The sequence below is a fragment of the Oncorhynchus mykiss genome, chromosome 3, assembly GCF_013265735.2.
Source record: "Oncorhynchus mykiss isolate Arlee chromosome 3, USDA_OmykA_1.1, whole genome shotgun sequence".
Taxonomy (NCBI): Eukaryota; Metazoa; Chordata; class Actinopteri; order Salmoniformes; family Salmonidae; genus Oncorhynchus; species Oncorhynchus mykiss.
This window is the reverse complement of record NC_048567.1, coordinates 66,245,370-66,264,580: the sequence shown is the minus strand read 5'-3', so window position 1 is coordinate 66,264,580 and position 19,211 is coordinate 66,245,370. Positions and strand designations below refer to the sequence as shown.

Sequence of the window (19,211 nt, the reverse complement as noted above, 5' to 3'; positions counted from 1 at the left end):
ACAAGGTGCACCTGTGTAAAGATCATGCTGTTTAATCAGCTTCTTGGTATGCCACACCTATCAGATGGATGGATTATCTTGGCAAAAGGCAAAATGCTCACTAACAGGGATATAAATACATTTGTGCACACAATTTGAGAGAAATAAGCTTTTTGTGTGTATGGAACATTTCTGGGATATTTTATTTCAGCTCAAGGAACATGGGACCAACACTGTACATGTTGCCTTTAAATTTTTGTTCAGTGTACATTAGATCTTATGAATGCTGTTAAATTATTTGGTTTGAGGGCATACAGCCCCACACATTTGGATACAGACACCATTATTTATGTGTCAGTCCCAGGGGGCAGAGCAGTGGAGGCTGCTGGGGACGGCTCATAATAATGGCTGGAACTGAGTGTTCTAGTTGGAATGGAGTGAATGGAATGGTATCAAACACATGAAAACCATATGTTTATGTTTCACACCATTCTATTAACTCTACTCCAGACATTATTATGATCCATCCTTCCCTCAGTAGCTGCCACTGGATCAGAGAGAGGTAGCCGTTACTTTGTGTTGCCATTCAGTTGCCTCCTCTTCCTTCTTCCTCTTGGCCTCTTCAAGCAGAGCGATTTTGGCAGTGAATTCTCCTAGCTCAGCGGCCTGCGAGAGACAAGCACAAAGCACTCTTCTGTCAGACATATACACCAACACACTGGCCACCAGACTGCAAGAGCTGACCATGGCGCCCATGAGGTTTAATGGGCCAACCAGTATGAAAATCTAATTGACACATGGTTTCATGGTGAGTACTGTTAACCATGTAATACCACCCATTAAATATTCTTTGAAATACCAAAGAGAGAGTGGGGGGTGGTGAGAGCAGAGAACTTCCCCTGGGGCACGCTGTCTGCACATTAACACCTCAATCACAGATATCTGTCAGCACCCAGAGATTATATTTAGTTATCAATGCAAAACAGGCAGGTAGCCTGGCGGGTAGGAGCGTTGGGCCAGTAACTGAAAGGTTGCTGGATCAAATCCCCAAGCAAGGCAGTTAACCCACTGTTCCCCGGGCACTGATGACGTGGATGTTGATTAAGGCAGCCTCCAGCACCTCTCTGATTTTGATGGGTTGGGTAAAATGCGGAAGACACATTACAGTCGAATGCATTCAGTTGTACAACTGACTAGGTATCTCCTTTTCCCTTAAAGGTTACTGCCTCAGGGCCTTCCAACACTGTATAAATGTTATTTCCCTACACCCAATGACAAGGTGTCTAGTCTCTTTGGCTTATTGTCTCCCTCTCTCCGTATCACTCGTAACTCTACCAACTTGGCAGTACTTTTTGGGGATGTTATTTCACACCTTATTACTGTAGCTCAGAACGCATCCTTTGCATTTTTACATACAGCCGGAAATAACTTTTGGATATTAGAGCGGTGGTAACTCACCAGCATTTTGTTACAAGCATTTTACTACACCCGCAATAACATCTGCTAAATATGTATATGTGACCAATCAAATTTGATGTGGAAACAGCTACATGAGCAATAAGCCTACTGTCAGTCATTTGGAGCTGTAAGCCATTAGTAGAGCTATGGGATTCCAGGTTAAATACCATGAGGAATAACCAAATCACCTTTGGAATGCATGTCGTAAAAGCATCCATACATTTTCTGTAAGCAAGGGAAGTGTTTACAAAGAGGTCAGTCAGTGTCACTCATTTACATAGAACCAAAGGTATTGACGTGATAATAACTTTGCAGGTACAGTGCAGATATGTTGTAGGTTAGAGTGTTTACAAAGGTTTTAGTGTGTTGGACAATCCAGAAGAGACCAATGGCTTAGAGAATTGCTGTATACCTGTCTACAGTAGGTATATGTACATTGTACATCCTTCCTTCAGGTAATCAATCAATAGGAAGTCGAGTAGGGTGTCTATTATATTGCATTCATCAATCATTTAATATAAAATCAGTGATTTCTTCAAGGAAGGAAGGAAAGAAGGATGCACTGAAAGTATGTTAACGGGACCCTGATCGAAAATGGTGAAGTGTTACCAGTTGTTCCTGGTTCTTCATCTGGTCAGCGGACTGTTTAGCCAGCGCTGCCTTGGCCTCCTCCGCTGCCTGTCTCTCTCCCTCCAACCTTTCCGCCTCCTCCTTCGCTCTCTTCCTCTCCTGGTCCAACTCCAGGGCCCTGCGTGTCTGCTCCTCCAGCTCTGTATGAGTGTACACACCACACACACACACACACACACACACACACACAATGTACTGTATAACAAATATAATCAGATCTTAGCGAGAGTCGCACCTGTAGCGTTTGCTTCCAACTCACACTCTCAAATACATAGATCCCCTGAACGCAGCTCACTCTCCAGATCCCAATCACTTGAATTCTGATCACACACTTGTATGTCATCATCACACACTATTTGGTCCAGTTCTTTGCACCCCATCATTGTGAGGTATTGTTTGTTTTGTGCCACACTTCTATTCGGAGCTCTGTTTTTCCCATAATTGAAACCTCCTGTGTATGATAGTTTTTTCCTGCCTCACTAATGACGCCTTTTGCCTATTCCCTGCCTGTACTTTAGCCTATCAGATTTCCTGTTATCTACCTATTGCCTGATCTCCCGGATGACGTTACTAGTCTTTTCCCTGCTTGTACTGTTGCCTTTTTGGACCCCCTGTGTATGACCTTCTGCCTGCCTCTGGACCCAGCTACCTGCCTCCTCCTGTGTATGACCTTCTGCCTGCCCCTGGACCCAGCTACCTGCCTCCTCCTGTGTATTACCTTCTGCCTGCCTCTGGACCCAGCTACCTGCCCCTGGACCCAGCTACCTGCCTCCTCCTGTGTATGACCTTCTGCCTGCCCCTGGACCCAGCTACCTGCCTCCTCCTGTGTATGACCTTCTGCCTGCCTCTGGACCCAGCTACCTGCCTCCTCCTGTGGTCCTTTACAAATAAACACCTGCTGCACCCTGCTCTTGAAACCAGCACTCTGTCTCCCATCGTGTTCATTACAGCACCCATCTTTCCTGGCACACATTCACACATTCATCTCATGAAACACAAGAGGAGGACTTGAATAATCTCCCAATAATCTGGAACACAAATGTTTATATAGGGAGATACCTCTGAGAAAGGCCCAACCTATATTTGATGAGAGCATTTCTAGAGGCAACATTCTGTAGAAATCAATCATTCTGATTGGAATGGCCCTTTCAGGATCAAATCATTTTTTTATATCAGCCAAGCAAACTCCTGTCTTTTACCAACAGAATGGCTCTGCAGTGATTCGTTAGATCTGCTGGGGATTTCAGGGCTGTAGCTAACTCGCTCCCTCCAGCCGTTCACTATGTAAATACCCCCCAGGTGTGTTCTGTCCTTTTCGGTTATGACAGCCGTGGTGCTAGGGCCAACACTATAGAGAATGAATGTTCATGTCCCCCTCCCTGTAACATGATAAAACAGCTAGCAGTCCTCCTATGGTCTCTAAATGATAGCCCATTCCTCACTCCTCCTAACAAGAGCTAGTATGCAAATCCCAGTGTTGCGTACTATAGCTGTGAACTACAGCGGGTGTAAGTGTTACTCCAGGGTGTTGGTTGCATGGTAACCTATGACATAAAAATAAGTGAGATGATCAGTCCCATTTACATTGTTCCTCTGAAGTTGTATCCGTTGTTGGTGTGTGTGTAATGCATGTGCATGTAATTTGTGTGCATGCATGTAATGTAAGTGTGTGTGCGCGTGTGTAATGCATGCATGGGTGTAATGTACATGCGTGTGTTGAGATGTACAGTTGAAGTCGGAAGTTTACATACACTTAGGTTGGAGTCATTAAAACTTATTAGGGATCAAATCCTGTCAACGGGATCGATTTGACAACATCCGGTGAAATGGCAGAGCGCCAAATTCAAATTAATTTATTCGAAATATTTAGCTTTCATACAATCACAAGTGCAATACACCAAATTAAAGCTTTACTTCTTGACAATCCAGACCCCGTGTCAGATTTCAAAAAGGCTTTACGGCGAAAGCAAACCATGCTATTATCTGAGGACAGCACCCCATCAAACAAACACAGACAATAATATTTCATCCAGCCAGACGCGACACAAAACTCAGGAATAACGATATAATTAATGCCTTACCTATGAAGAGCTTCTTCTGTTGGCACTCCAATATGTCCCATAAACATCAAAAATTGTAATTTTGTTTGTTTATATCGATTATATCGTTATATCTCCAAAATGTCTATTTATTTGGCGCGTTTGATACAGAAAAACATTGGTTCCAACTCGCTCAACATGACTTCAAAATATCTAATAAGTTCCCTGTAAGCTTTGTTCAAACAACTTTCCTAATACAACTTTAGGTCGTTTTTAACGTAAATATTCAATACAATTTAAGACGGGATAAACTGCGTTCAATAGCGGATAAAAACAAAGTGGAGTGAGCTTCAGGTCATGCACCCCAACCACAACAGTACACTAGACTCGACCCTCGTTCTGAAAAGCCCTACTTCTTCATTACACAAAGGAAAAAAATCAACCAATTTCTAAAGACTGTTGAGATCCAGTGGAAGCGATAGGAATTGCAAGCAAGTGCCTTAGAAATCTAGATCCACATAGAAAAAACATTAAAAACACTGTCACCTCAACAACAACAAAAATTCCTAGATGGTTTGTCCTCGGGGTTTCGCCTGCCAAATAAGTTCTGTTATACTCACAGACATCATTCAACAGTTTTAGAAAAGTCAGAGTGTTTTCTATCCAAATCTACTAATAATATGCATATCCTAACTTCTGGGCCTGAGTAGCAGGCAGTTTACTTTGGGCACGCTTTTCATCTGGACGTGAAAATACCGCCCCCTAGCCTAGAGAGGTTAAAACAAATTTTTCAACCACTCCACAAATTTCTTGTTAACAAACTATAGTTTGCAAGTCGGTTAGAACATCTACTTTGTGCATGACACAAGTAATTTGTCCAACAATTGTTAACAGACAGATTATTTCACTTATAAATTAACTGTATGACAATTCCAGTGGGTCAAAAGTTTACATACACTAAGTTGACTGTGCCTTTAAACAGCTTGGGAAAAGCCATGCCATCCCAGAAAGGGATGGCATGGCTTTAGAAGCTTCTGATAGGCTTATTGACATCTGAGTCAATTGGAGGTGTACCTGTGGATGTATTTCAAGGCCTACCTTCAAATTCAGCGCCTCTTTGCTTGAAATCATGGGAAAATCAAAAGAAATCAGCCAAGACCTCAGGAAAAACAATTGTAGACCTCCACAAGTCTGGTTCATCCTTGGGAGCAATTTCCAAACACCTGAAGGTATCACGTTCATCTGTACAAACAATAGTACGCAAGTATTAACACCATGGGACCACACAGCTGTCATACCGCTCAGGAAGGAAACGCGTTCTGTCTCCTAGAGATGAACGTACTTGTGCAAATCAAAGTGCAAATCAATCCCAGAACAACAGCAAAGGACCTTGTGAAGATGCTGGAGGAAACAGGCACAAAAGTATCTATTTCCACAGTAAAACGAGTCCTATATCGACATAACCTGAAAGGCCACTCAGCAAGGAAGAAGCCACTGCTCCAAAACCAAAACCCAGACTACGGTTTGCAACTGCACATGAGGACAAAGATCGTACTTTTTGGAGAAATGTCCTCTGGTCTGATGAAACAAAAATAGAACTGTTTGGCCATAATGACCATCGTTATGTTTGGAGGAAAACGGGGGAGGCTTGCAAGCCAAAGAACACCATCCCAACCGTGAAGCACAGGGTTGGCAGCATCATGTTGTGGGGGTGCTTTGCTGCAGGAGGGACTGGTGCACGTCACAAAATAGATGGCATCATGAGGGAAGAAAATGATGTGGATATATTGAAGCAACATCTCAAGACATCAGTCAGGAAGTTAAAGCTTGGTCGCAAATTGGTCTTCCAAATGGACAATGACCCCAAGCATACTTCCAAAGTTGTGGCAAAATGGCTTAAGGACAACAAAGTCAAGGTATTGGAGTGGCTATCACAAAGCCCTGACCTCAATCCTATAGAACATTTGTGGGCAGAACTGAAAAAGTGTGTGCGAGCAAGGAGGCCTACAAACCTGACTCAGTTACACCAGCTTTGTCAGGTGAAATGGACCAAAATTCTCCCAACTTATTGTGGGAAGCTTGTGGAAGGCTACCCGAAACGTTTCACCCAAGTTAAACAATTTAAAGGCATTGCTACCAAATACTAATTGAGTGTATGTAAACTTCTGATCCACTGGGAATATGATGAAAGAAATAAAAGCTGAAATAAATAATTCTCTCTACTATTATTCTGACATTTCACATTCTTAAAATAAAGTGGTGATCCTAACTGACCAAATACAGGGAATTTTTACTAGGATTAAATGTCAGGAATTGTGAAAAACTGAGTTTAAATGTAGTTGGCTAAGGTGTATGTAAACTTCCAACTTCAACTGTAGATACCTTTCTGGGCCTTTAGCGTCTGTTCCTCAATCTGTCTGAGCCTCTCGACAAGCTCGTCCTTCTCCTTCTCTATCTTCGCCCTCTCTTTCTCTGCATGCTCTCGTTTTCTCTTCTCGTTCTCTAGCTGGGCTCTGTAAAACAAAAGAGGCATAGTTCAGTTGATGAAAATGCCTGGGCTAATAATATATTAAAATTAAATGTAATTAATTGTTGAATATCTTACTCATATCATTCAATATTTTGTTGTATAAAATATGATCACAACACTGGTGCAACTTTCTGCAACTTCAAGATGCTTTACAAAAAGGTAAAACACAAAAATGCACATAAGAGCAATACAGAGATAGCCAGTCCATAGCTGTCTCTAAATAGCCTCATTAGACACACGAGAGCAGTGTTAGGATGGTGGATCGGCCTAATATTTCAATTATATTTCTGTAATTCCCAATATCCGCTCTTCTCACCTCCTTTGAGGAATCAAGGGAATACAGAGATCCACCCTTTATATAGCTCTGGTACAGAGATATTCTATACAATGCTGCCCTCTTCTGGTCAGAATCACAACTACATGTTTGCATGTGTTCTTTCTGTACCTTTCCATCTGTTTGTGGTGTTTCTCCTCCCTGGCCTGGGCCTTCATTTGCTGAACCTCAATGGTGTCAGGCTTCCTCCTCCTCATGTACAGTTCGTGGTTCCCCATGCACAGCGCCAGGATACGCTTGTTGATCCGCAACCGCGGGGCATAGAACACAAAATCCTATAGAGAGACGAGTGGAGAGGAGAGGAAAAGGGGAGAGAAGGGAGAGGCAGGGAGGAGAGAGGAGAGATGAGGGAGAGGCAGAGAGGAGGAGGAAGAGGCACAGAGGAGAGGAGGGAGAGGCAGGGAGGAGAGAGGGGAGATGAGGGAGAGGCAGAGAGGAGGAGGAAGAGGCACAGAGGAGAGGAGGGAGAGGCAGGGAGGAGAGAGGAGGAGAGGAAAAGAGGAGGGGAGAGGAAAAGAGGAGGGGAGAGGAAAAGAGGAGGGGGGAGAGGTGGAGGGAGCCAGAGCAGGGAGAGGAGAGGCGGAGGAAGGGGAGAGGAGGAGTGAGGGGAGAGGAGGAGGGAGAGGAAGGCAGGGAGGAGAGAGGAAGGGAGGAGAGAGGAAAGGAGTGGAGGGAAGAGGAGGGAGGGGAGAAAAGGAAAAGAGAAAGGGGTTGACTCATTTTTCAGGTAATTTTAAACCTAACCCTACCTTCCTGGTAGACTGACTTACTGGAGCTTTCTTGTCGATGGGTTTGATGACAAACTTCTTGTCGCTGAAGGAGATGTTCCTGATCTCGCTCCAGGGGAAGCCAATCTTTGGTGTCAACCTGGGGAGAAGGGAAGGAAAAATACAGACTGTCTCAACACTATGCTAGTACAGTACTATGCCATGTGAAGGTAACTACCTACCCATATCAGTGTAGTATTAAATTAAGCTAGAGGCACCATCCATGCCCAGCAGAGGGGGATAGTGTCATGGAGTATATCTGACAAGGCCATGCTCAGGTATGCTCTCTTACATTCCACCTTAGTGGATGAATGGCATATTCCACCTTCCACTCTAAAATAACAACAACAAAAAACTGTATTTCAATATTGCGTACTTGTCCTCGTGTTCGTAGATATTGAGTCCCAGTGCATCCACACCCAGCCACAACTCTGTTCCCTTCTTGTTCTTGATCTCAAAGTAGTTGACGCCATACATCTCTAGGTCCTGGGCTATCTTCAGATACTCCATCACTGAGTCCTCTCTGTGGACACAAACACACATTACAACTTGTGTAGAGAAGCAAGTTTGACACTAACAGACTCATAAAAAAACACACATTTAGACCCTTATACAAAGCCCTACCTGAGCATGCCTCTGTGTTCCTCATGCCAGGTCTGTATTCTGTCCTCCCATTGCTCCTTAGTCAACTTGTGCTGCTCCAAGACTCTGCAGGACACACAAAAACATACAAAGGGTTATTCAACCAGGGTTATTCAAAAAGGGCCACACTAGAGGCCTAGCATCAAAAGACAGAACAGATTTATAGTGAGGGAGGGGCAAGAAACTCTACTGAAGAACAACTCCTTTACAAAAGCACACAATCCCTCCCTCCAGCACACACTAACGGGGGAGTATGGAGAGAATTCATTAAGTAGAAGGACATTCCAGCCTCCTCAACCATTGTAGGAGCAATTTCAATAGAGATTCTCCTAGTTACTATGACAGCAAGACTCTTCCCCTGGTATTCTTTGAGTGGGACAGAGAGGGGCAGAGGAAGTGAAGGTGGAAATGTGGAGGTCTCTTCTGAACAGAGAGGGTTAGAGAGGGGACAGAGAGAGGTGCGTGTGGGGTACGGACCTCTGTGGCAGCAGGCGGTCGGAGGTGAGGTAGCCAGGCCTGTGGAGGTCTCTGTTGTAGTCTGCGTACTTGGCCTGGACAGAGTAGGAGGCCAGCAGCACGGCTGTCTCTGGAGGACAGTAGTTCTCATCATTCAGGATGGCCTCCTTTACCTGGCATGGGCAGGGAACACACACACACACACACACACTTGTTTAAGTACTTTGTTTGGATTTGCAATGTACATTGTGAGTATGAAGGACACCAATAAATACTGAACAAAAATAAACGTAACATGCAACAATTTCAAAGATTTTACAGTGACAGTTCATTTAAGGAAATCAGTCAATTGAAATAATTTCATTCGGCCCTAATCTATGGATTTTACATGACTGGGAATACAGATATGCATCTGTTGGTCACAGATACCTTTAAAAAAAAAGGTAGGAGGTTGGATCAGAAAACCAGTCAGTATCTGGTATGACCACCATTTGCCTCATGCAGCGTGGCACATCTCCTTCGCATAAAGTTGATCAGGCTGTTGATTGTGGCCTGTGGAATGTTGTCCCAGTCCTCTTTAATGGCTGTGCAAAGTTGCTGGATATTGCCGGGATCTGGAACTCACTGTCGTACAAGTCGATCCAGAGGATCCCAAACATGCTCAATGTCTGGTGATGGAAGAACTGGGGCATTTTCAGCTTCCAGGAATTGTGACATGGGATGGTGCATTATCATGCTGAAACATGATGTGATGGTGGCGGATGAATGGAATGGGCCTCAGGATCTCATCACGGTATCTCTGTGCATTCAAATTGCAATTAATAAAATGCAATCGTGTTCGTTGTCTGTAGCTAATGCCTGCCCATACTATAACCCCACCGCCACCATGGGGCACTATGTTCACAACGTTGACATCAGCAAACCACTCGCACACACGCTGTCTGCCATCTGCCCGGTACAGTGAAACCGGAATTCATCCGTGAAGAGCACACTTCTCCAGCATGCCAGTGGCCATCGAAGTTCAGCATTTGCCCAATGAAGTTGGTTACGACGCCGGACTGTGGTCAGGTAAAGATCCTGGTTAGGACGATGAGCACGCAAATGAGCTTCCCTAAGACTCTTCAGATGAGCAAACCCACAGCTGCCCGGATGGCTGGTCTCAGAGGATCCCGCAGGTGAAGACTCCAGATGTGGCCTTTTATTGTTCTCTGCACAAGCTGCAAATAATCATGCTGTTTAATCAGCTTCTTGATATGCCACACCTGTCAAGTGGATGGGTTCTTGGCAAAGGAGAAAAGCTCACTTACTTACGAAACATGTGACCAACAATTTACATGTTGCGTTTATATTTTTGTTCAGAATAAGTGTGTGTGTGTGTGTGTGTTACCTGCAGGAAGAAGAGTCTCTGTGTGATCTCCTGGATGAGTTCCTCAGACACGTCCTCCGGGAAGAACTTGGCTCTGAACTTAAACTGCAGAGGGTTTTCCTTCTTCACATCCTGCTGCGTCACCTTCTTGTTGAGTTTGAGCCACGTGCTGTAGCCTTTACTGTCTGTGTACTGCAGGCCAAAGAACCACACTTCCCGGAGGCCCACTGTCTTCACCACCTGAAAACACAATATGCGTCAATGATTAGCAGGTTAGGCCTCACGTAGCACTGAGAACCCAGATTCACCCTAGCCCAAAGCCTGCTCACCATTGAGGCTCAAGTGTGTGAGCCACCTCACTGTTTCACCCATAAGTGGGAGAACATCACTTTTTTACAACACTCCTCTTTTCTCCATTCACACGACATCTCTTTCTCTCTCTCAGAAAGGCCCCAGAGGGTGTGTTCTCTCAGGTGCCGGCTCAACCATCAGGCCTGATGTGATTTACAGTCAATAGAGCACCGCTGACCAGGGACATCATTCACTAACAACACATCATTAACTCTCCTCTCAATCTTACTCGGTCCATTTCTCACTCCCTCTGTGGCCCCATTCTCTCAAACACACACTTGTATTGAACGAAGCCTGTTTGTGTTTTATTATTATTTCATTATCATCGGTCATACACACACACACACACACACACACACACACACACACACACACACACACACACACACACACACACACACACACACACACACACACACACACACACACACACACACACACACACACACACACACACACACACACACACACACACACACACACACACACACACACACACACACACACACACACACACACACACACACACACACACACCCGTTCAAAAGTTTGGGGTCAGTTAGAAATGTCCTTGTTTATTTAAATCAAATTTATCAGAAATAGTGTAGATATTGTTAATGTTGTTATTTACTATTGTAGCTGGAAACGGCTGATTTTGAATGGAATATCTACATAGGCGTACAGAGGCCCATTATCAGCAACCATCACTCCTGTGTTCCAATGGCACATTGTGTTAGCTAATCCAAGTTTATCATTTTAAAAGGCTAATTGATCATTATAAAACCCTTTTGCAATTATATTAGCACAGCTGAAAATTGTTGTTCTGATTAAATAAGCAATAAAACTGGCCTTCTTTAGACAAGTTGAGTATCTGGAGTATCAGCATTTGTGGGTTTGACTACAGGCTCTTCTGAAACTCATCAGTCTATTCTTGTTCTGGGGTTGAAGGCCATTCCATGTGAGAAATTGCCAAGAAACTGAAGATCTCGTACAACACTGTGCTACTCCCTTCACAAAACAGCGCAAACTGGCCCTAACCAGAATAGAAAGAGGAGTGAGAGGCCCCGGTGCACAACTGAGCAAGAGGACAAGTACATTAGTGTGTCTAGTTTGAGAAACAGACGCCTCACAAGTCCTCAACTGGCAGCTACATTAAATAGTACCCTCAAAACACCAGTCTCAACGTCAACAAAGAAGACTCTGGGATGCTGGCCTTCTAGGCAGAGTTGCAAAGAAAAAGCCATCTCTCAGATTGGCCAATAAAAATAAAAGATTAAGATGGGCAAAAGAACACAGACATTGGACAGAGGAAGATTGGAAAAAGGTGCTATGGACAGACAAATCTAAGTTTGAGGTGAAAAGTGAAAAGATGCTGGAGGAGTGCTTGACGCCATCTGTCAAGCATGGTGGAGGCATTGTGATGGTCTGGGGGTGCTTTGGTGGTGGTAAAGTGGGAGATTTGTACAGGGTAAAGAGATCTTGAAGGAGGAAGGCTATCACTCCCTTTTGCAACGCTTAATTGGAGCCAATTTCCTCCAAACTATGCAAGAACTATTTAGGGAAGAAGCAATCAGCTGGTATTCTGTCTATAATGGAGTGGCGAGCACAGTCACTGGATCTCAACCCTATTGAGCTGTTGTTGGAGAAGCTTGACCGTATGGTACATAAGAAGTGCCCATCAAGCCAATCCAACTTGTGAGAGGTGGTTCAGGAAGCATGGGGTGAAATCTTGTCAGAATACCACAACAAATTGACGACTAGAATGCCAGGATTCTAGTGTGAGGATTCTTTGAGGAGGATTCTTTGACGAAAGCAAAGTTTGAAGAAGACAATTATTATTTAAATTAAAAATCCTTATTTATAAACCATGTTAACGTCTTGACTATATTTCCTATTCATTTTGCAACTAATTTAATGTATGTTTTCATGGAATACAAGAACATTTCTAAGTGACCCCAAACTTTTGAACAGTAGTGCATATGTGTGCATTATGATTCATCTCAAAACAGGCCTCCTATATCACAGAAAGGGAGGGGTAACTCCTGAAGTATGTTAGTACTAATATTGACATGCATAATACCATAGAGCCTCTTTTTTCATTTCACCTTTATTTAACCAGGTAGGCTAGTTGAGAACAAGTTCTGTGAAATGGCCAAGATAAAGCACAGCAGTTTGACACATACAACAACACAGAGTTACACATGGAATAAACAAACATAGTCAATAATACAGTAGAAAAAGTCTATACACAGTGTATGCAAATAAGGTAAGGTAAGGGAGGTAAGGCAATATATAGGCCAATAGTGGTGAAGTAATTAAAATATAGCAATTAAACACTGGAGTGATAGATATGCACAAGATTAATGTGCAAGTAGAGATACTGAGGTGCAAAGGTGCAAAATAAATCAATTAATGCAGTATGGGGATGAGGTAGTTGGATGGGCTATTTACAGATGGGCTATGGACAGGTGCAGTGATCTGTGAGCTGCTCTGACAGCTGGTGCTTAAAGCTAGGGAGGGAGTAAGAGTCTCCAGCTTCAGTGATTTTTGCAGTTCATTCCAGTCACTAGCCAGTGGGTTTGCAAAGAATATGAAGCGAGGGCTAACCAACGAGAGCGTACAGGTCGCAGTGGTGGGTGGTATATGGGGCTTTGGTGACAAAATGGATGGCACCATGATAGACTGCATCCAATTTGTTGAGTGTTGGAGGCTAGTTTGTATATTACATCACCGAAGTCGTTGATCGGTAGGATAGTCAGTTTTACGAGGGTATGTTTGGCAGCGTGAGTGAAGGAGGCTTTGTTGCGAAATAGGAATCCGATTCTAGGTTTAATTTTGGACTGGAGATGCTTAATCTGAGTCTGGAAGGAGAGTTTACAGTCTAACCAGACACCTAGGTATTTGTAGTTGTCCACATATTCTAAGTCAGAATCGTCCAGAGTAGAGATGATGGATGGGCGATCAGGTGCGAGCAGCAATCTGTTGAAGAGCATGCATTTAGTTTTACTTGCATTTAAGAGCAGTTGAAGGCCACGGAGGAAGAGTTGTACGGCGTTGAAGCTCGTCGGGAGGTTAGTTAACACAGTGTCCAAAGAAGGGCCAGAAGTATACAGAATGGTGTCGTCTGCGTAGAGGTAAATCAGAGAATCACCAGCAGCAAGAGCGACATCATTGATGTATTCAGAGAAGAGAGTCGGCCCGAGAATTTAACCCTGTGGCACCCTCATAGAGACTGTCAGAGGTCCGGACAACAGGCCCTCCGATTTGACACACTGAACTCTATCAGAGAAGTAGTTGGTGAACCAGGCGAGGCAGTCATTTGAGAAACCAAAGCTGTTGAGTCTGCCGATAAGAATGTGGTAATTGACAGAATCAAAAGCCTTGGCCAGGTCGATGAATACGGCTGCACAGTATTGTCTCTTATCATTGGTGGTTATGATATCATTTAGGACCTTGAGCGTGGCTGAGGTGCACCCACGACCAGTTCTGAAACCAGATTGCATAGCGGAGAAGGTACAGTGGGATTTGAAATGGTCGGTAATCTGTTTGTTAACTTGGTTTTTAAAGACCTTAGAAAGGCAGGGTAGGATAGATATGTCTGTAGCAGTTTGGGTCTAGACTGTCTCCCCCTTTGAAGAGGGGGATGACCGCGGCAGCTTTCCAATCTTTGGGAATCTCAGACAATACGAAAGAGAAGTTGAACAGGCTAGTAATAGGGGTTGCAACAATTTTGGCAGATAATTTTAGAAAGAGAGGGTCCAGATTGTCTACCCCGGGGGATTTGTAGGGGTCCAGATTTTGCAGCTCTTTCAGAACATCAGCTATCTGGATTTGGGTGAAGGAGAAATGGGGAGGCGTGGGCGAGTTGCTGTGGGGGTTGCAGGGCTGTTGACTGTGGTAGGGGTAGCCAGGTGGAAAGCATGGCCAGCCATAGAAAAATGTTAATTGAGAATTTTAATTATCGTGGATTTATTGGTGGTGACAGTGTTTCCTAGCCTCAGTGCAGTGGGCAGCTGGGAGGAGGTGCTCTTATTCTCCATGGACTTCGTAGCGTCCCAGAACTGTTTTGAGTTTGTGCTACAAGGCCTACTCGCTGAAGTGTTTTAGGGAGAGTTTGACATTGATGAGGGGTGGTCGTTTGACCGCAGACCCATTACGGGTGCAGGCAATGAGCCAGTGATCGCTGAAATCTTGGTTGAAGACAGCAGAGGTTTATTTGGAGGGCAAGTTGGTTAGGATGATGTCTAGGAGGGTGCCCGTGTTTATGGATTTGGGGTTGTACCTGGTAGGTTCATTGATAATTTGTGTGAGATTGAGAGCATCAAGCTTCGATTGTAGGATGGCCGGGGTGTTAAGAATGTCCCAGTTTAGGTGACCTAGCAGCACGAGCTCTGAAGATAGCTGGGGGGCAATCAATTCACATATGGTGTCCAGGGCACAGCTGGGGGCAGAGGGTGGTCTATAGCAAGCGGCAACGGTGAGAGACATGTTTCTGGAAAGGTGGATTTTTAAAAGTAGGAGCTTGAATTGTTTGTGCACAGACCTGGATAGTGAGACAGAACTCTGCAGGCTCTCTCTGTTATCTCTGCAGCCTCTTTGTGCAATTGGGGAAAATAAATATTAGATTGATTAAATATGTTACTGAATTATATTTGGAATTCAGTTTAATTTCAGTTTTCAGACCTGATTTGCTGGTTTTTATTTAGTTGTCCAAAAATATATATATTTTGTTGTAATATGATTTAGTTTCAGTTTTAGTGTTCGGTTCAGAAAGCATGCATGGGCCAGGATAGGAGCCATGTGTGTTGAAAAGTGTTTTTTTGGGATGTCACTAATGGGGGGCAGTAATACAGTCATGACCAAACGTTTTGAGAATGACACAAATATTACTTTTCACAAAGTCTGCTGCCTCAGTTTGTATGATGGCAATTTGCAAATACTCCAGAATATTATGAAGAGTGATCAGTTGAATTGCAATTAATTGCAAAGTGCCTCTTTGCCATGCAAATGAACTGAATCCCCCAAAATAATTTCTACTGCATTTCAGCTCTGCCAGAAAAGGATCAGCTGACATCATGTCAGTGATTCTCTCGTTAACACAGGTGTGAGTGTTGACGAGGACAAGGCTGGATATCACTCTGTCATGCTGATTGAGTTCGAAAAACAGACTGGAAGCTTCAAAAGGAGGGTGATGCTTGGAATCATTGTTCTTCCTGTGTCAACCATAGTTACCTGCAAGGAAACACGTACCGTCATCATTGCTTTGCACAAAAAGTGCTTCACAGGCAAGGATATTGCTGCCAGTAAGATTGCACGTATCGGATCATCAAGAACTTCAAGGAGAGCGGTTCAATTGTTGTATAGAAGGCTTCAGGGTGCCCAAGAAAGTCCAGCAAGCGCCAGGACTGTCTCCTAAAGTTGATTCAGCTGCGGGATCGGGGCACCACCAGTACAGAGCTTGCTCAGGAATGGCAGCAGGCAGGTGTGAGTGCATCTGCGTGCACAGTGAGGCGAAGACTTTTAGAGGATGGCCTGGTGTCAAGAAGGGCGGCAAAGAAGCCACTTCTCTCCAGGAAAAACATCAGGGACAGACTGATATTCTGCAAAAGGTACAGGTATTCTACTGCTGAGGACTGGGGTAAAGTCATTTTCTCTGATGAATCCCCTTTCCGATTGTTTGGGGCATACGGAAAAAAGCTTGTCCAGAGAAGACAAGGTGAGCGCTACCATCAATCCTGTGTCATGCCAACAGTAAAGCATCCTTAGACAATTAATGTGTGGGGCTGCTTCTCCGCCAAGGGAGTGGGCTCACTCACAATTTTGCCTAAGAACACAGACATGAATAAAGAATGGTACCAACACATCCTCCGAGAGCAACTTCTCCCAACCATCCAGGAACAGTTTGGTGACTAACAATGCCTTTTCCAGCATGATGGAGCACCTTGCCATAAGGCAAAAGTGATAACTAAGTGATAACTAAGTGGCTTTGGGAACAAAACAATGATATTTTGGGTCCATGGCCAGGAAACTCCCCAGACCTTAATCCCATTGAGAACTTGTGGTCAATCCTCAAGAGGCAGGTGGACAAACAAAACCCCACAAATTCTGAAAAACTCCAAGCATTGATTATGCAAGAATTGTCTGCTATCAGTGGCCCAGAAGTTAATTGACAGCATGCCAGGGTGGAGGTCTTGAAAATGAAGGGTCAACACTGCAAATATACTTTTTGCATCAACTTCATGTAATTGTCACTTGTGAAATGCTTGTAATTATACTTCAGTATTCCATAGTAACATCTGACAAAAATATGTAATGACACTGAAGCAGCAAACTTTGTGAAAATTAATATTTGTGTCATTCTCAAAACTTTTGGCCATGACTGTACATAATAAGGTGATGGGTCAGGTCATAAGTTAGGCTGAGTTTCATCTCTCGTGGACAGACCAGTTCAACAGAAATGGTACCATAGATCAGCCATGGTACAACAGGATGCATTAGACAAAAAGCAGTATTAGTTCCGGAGCTTTGAACAAATCACGATTTCGGAAGAGGAGGGAACAATCGGCCATCAGACTTGGATCAACAGTTGGCCCAGTGCGGTGAGAGTGAGAGTGAGTGAGTGAATGAGTGAGTGAGTGAGTGAGAGAGAGTGTTAGAGAGAAATTATTTTGTAGAAAATGCAACAGAGTATCTTGTAGTGTGTGTGTCTTTGTGTGTGTTGTAGCGATTATTACATAGTGTGCATGCAAGAGTGTAAGTAAAGGTCATTGGAGTCCAGTGACTGAGTGTGTCATTGGAGTCCAGTGTGTCCACTGATATGACCAGCAGAGTCAGCAGAAGAGGATGCCTGCTGAGTCAGAGCTGGGCTCCAGTCCAGCACTACGAAGATAACTAGTTTCTAACAATCTTTGGACTGGAATGGAGTCGCAAATTGAACTGACTGTCAACGTAACGAGTTAAAAGGTTTCAAATATCTGCATTTCCTCGACTCACATACATAGCCATTTCCTGTCTCAATCAGCTTCCATGGGAAACACATGCAAACAATATGTCTCTACATCTCTCTGCCTATCCCGCTCTGCTGCTCCAGCAGTCTCCTGTAGCCCACCCGAGTTCTGCTACTGAAAGCTGCCCTTTCTTCACACAACACACACACTGGCCTCCCACCTCTCTGTCTCAGTCTCCACTGGCCTCTCTCTGTCACTGCTCTGCACAATGACTGCTTTGTTTCTTTGTCTCAGTCTCTTCCTCTCTGTTCCTGACAATACCCATACAGGCTCTAACTAGACCAGCTCCCAGCCTTGTTGACCCTCTATAGTGTGTGTGTGTGTGTGTGTGTGTCTGTTCTAAGTCAACCCCATGCTTACCTGGTCAAAGAGCTGTTTGCCTGTGGTGTTGGGCTGGATGGCAAACTCCAGCTCTGCATCCATGGTGGTGACCCGCACATTGATCTACATAGACAGACAGACAGTATACCCATTAGTAACTCATATGTTCATCAACACAGACAGTACTTTAAGCAAAAGGAGAGGAAACATTTGTGCACAGCAGGGTAATTCTCTTCCAAGGTGCTGGTTTTGACGAGACCAATTTGAGCACAGCAAATTCAGAGGAAACAGATACACATGTTAATGTTCCACAGATATGTGTGTCACACAGAACCCACTTGGCAGCATGCTCCCCCCCCCCCTTCCCCCTCCCTCCCTCAGCCAGTCTCCTTAGCTGCATCCCTCCATCTCACAGCTGGAGAGAAGAGAACACATACTGTTAATGTACAGCAGTAAAAAGTGAGAGTCCACTACACTGATACACCACCACTGCTGGGTAACTGAAAAGAGAGGGCCAAGGGCTTTAGCGGCATATACTGTAGCCTAACGCGTGTTCACGTGGATGTTGGAGTTATCGGACTGTGTTGAGTGGGCACCTGTGCAGTCTTCTGATGAAGACATGTAAGTGTGTGTGCTCCACTTCTTATCATTCTTTTAGAAATATCTCTAACCTCTTGTAGGACATCTACTCACACACTCCATATGCACGCCACGAGCACACAAGTCAGACAGGCACTCATTCTCACTTTATGTCAACTACCCCTTTATGTGATTGCTTAGTTAAATAAAAAGGTTAAATAAAAAAGAATAACAAAAAAAAAGTTGCGCAACGATGCATCCAAGAGGGCTGTGCCACAGACATACCCCCTGAAGACGAAACACACACACACAAAAAAAAAACTCCTGTCTATTCACATGATGCAGCTCATAAGACACAAAATAAGCCAGAAAGTGCTCTGGGCCAGAACCTAAGTGAGTCACACTTGCTCTGTTGAAATGATCCCCTCTCTCACTCTCTCTCTGTCCCATTTCTCTCCCCCTCTCCTCGTCCCGAGGCACTGAGCTTCACAGAAAGAGGGTACAATAGCAGTCATTTGGCACCAGAATAGCAGCAGAAGCCATTTGACTGAGGATTCTCTGATGGCCCTTTAGCGCACTGGTTCTCAATCCTGGTCCTGGGGACCCAAAGGGGTGCACATTTGTTTTTGCCCTAGCACTACACAGCTGATTCAAATGATCAACTCATCAAAAGGATTTGAATCAGGTGTGTGGTGGTAGGGCAAAAACAAATGTGCATCCCTTTGGGTCCCCAGGACCAGGTTGAAAACCAC

General features: G+C 44.3%; 1 protein-coding gene across 3 annotated transcripts in view; it reads right to left on the bottom strand.

Annotated features, from left to right (window-relative positions):
* Positions 1–19,211, bottom strand: part of LOC110520426 (radixin) — a 59,703-nt gene that overhangs the window by 4,235 nt on the left and 36,257 nt on the right. For 2 of the 3 annotated variants that reach the window (XM_036974985.1, XM_036974986.1), the window contains exons 3-12: positions 17,920–18,003; positions 10,223–10,441; positions 8,857–9,008; positions 8,362–8,445; positions 8,114–8,260; positions 7,741–7,837; positions 7,082–7,245; positions 6,489–6,619; positions 2,047–2,207; positions 553–645 (exon numbers count right to left, since the gene is read on the bottom strand). In XM_036974985.1, coding sequence (XP_036830880.1) covers positions 553–645; positions 2,047–2,207; positions 6,489–6,619; positions 7,082–7,245; positions 7,741–7,837; positions 8,114–8,260; positions 8,362–8,445; positions 8,857–9,008; positions 10,223–10,441; positions 17,920–18,003 — 1,332 coding nt within the window. Of the gene's footprint in view, positions 1–552; positions 646–2,046; positions 2,208–6,488; positions 6,620–7,081; positions 7,246–7,740; positions 7,838–8,113; positions 8,261–8,361; positions 8,446–8,856; positions 9,009–10,222; positions 10,442–17,919; positions 18,004–19,211 lie in introns of those variants that run through there. The other variant, XM_036974987.1, reaches the window with a different exon arrangement.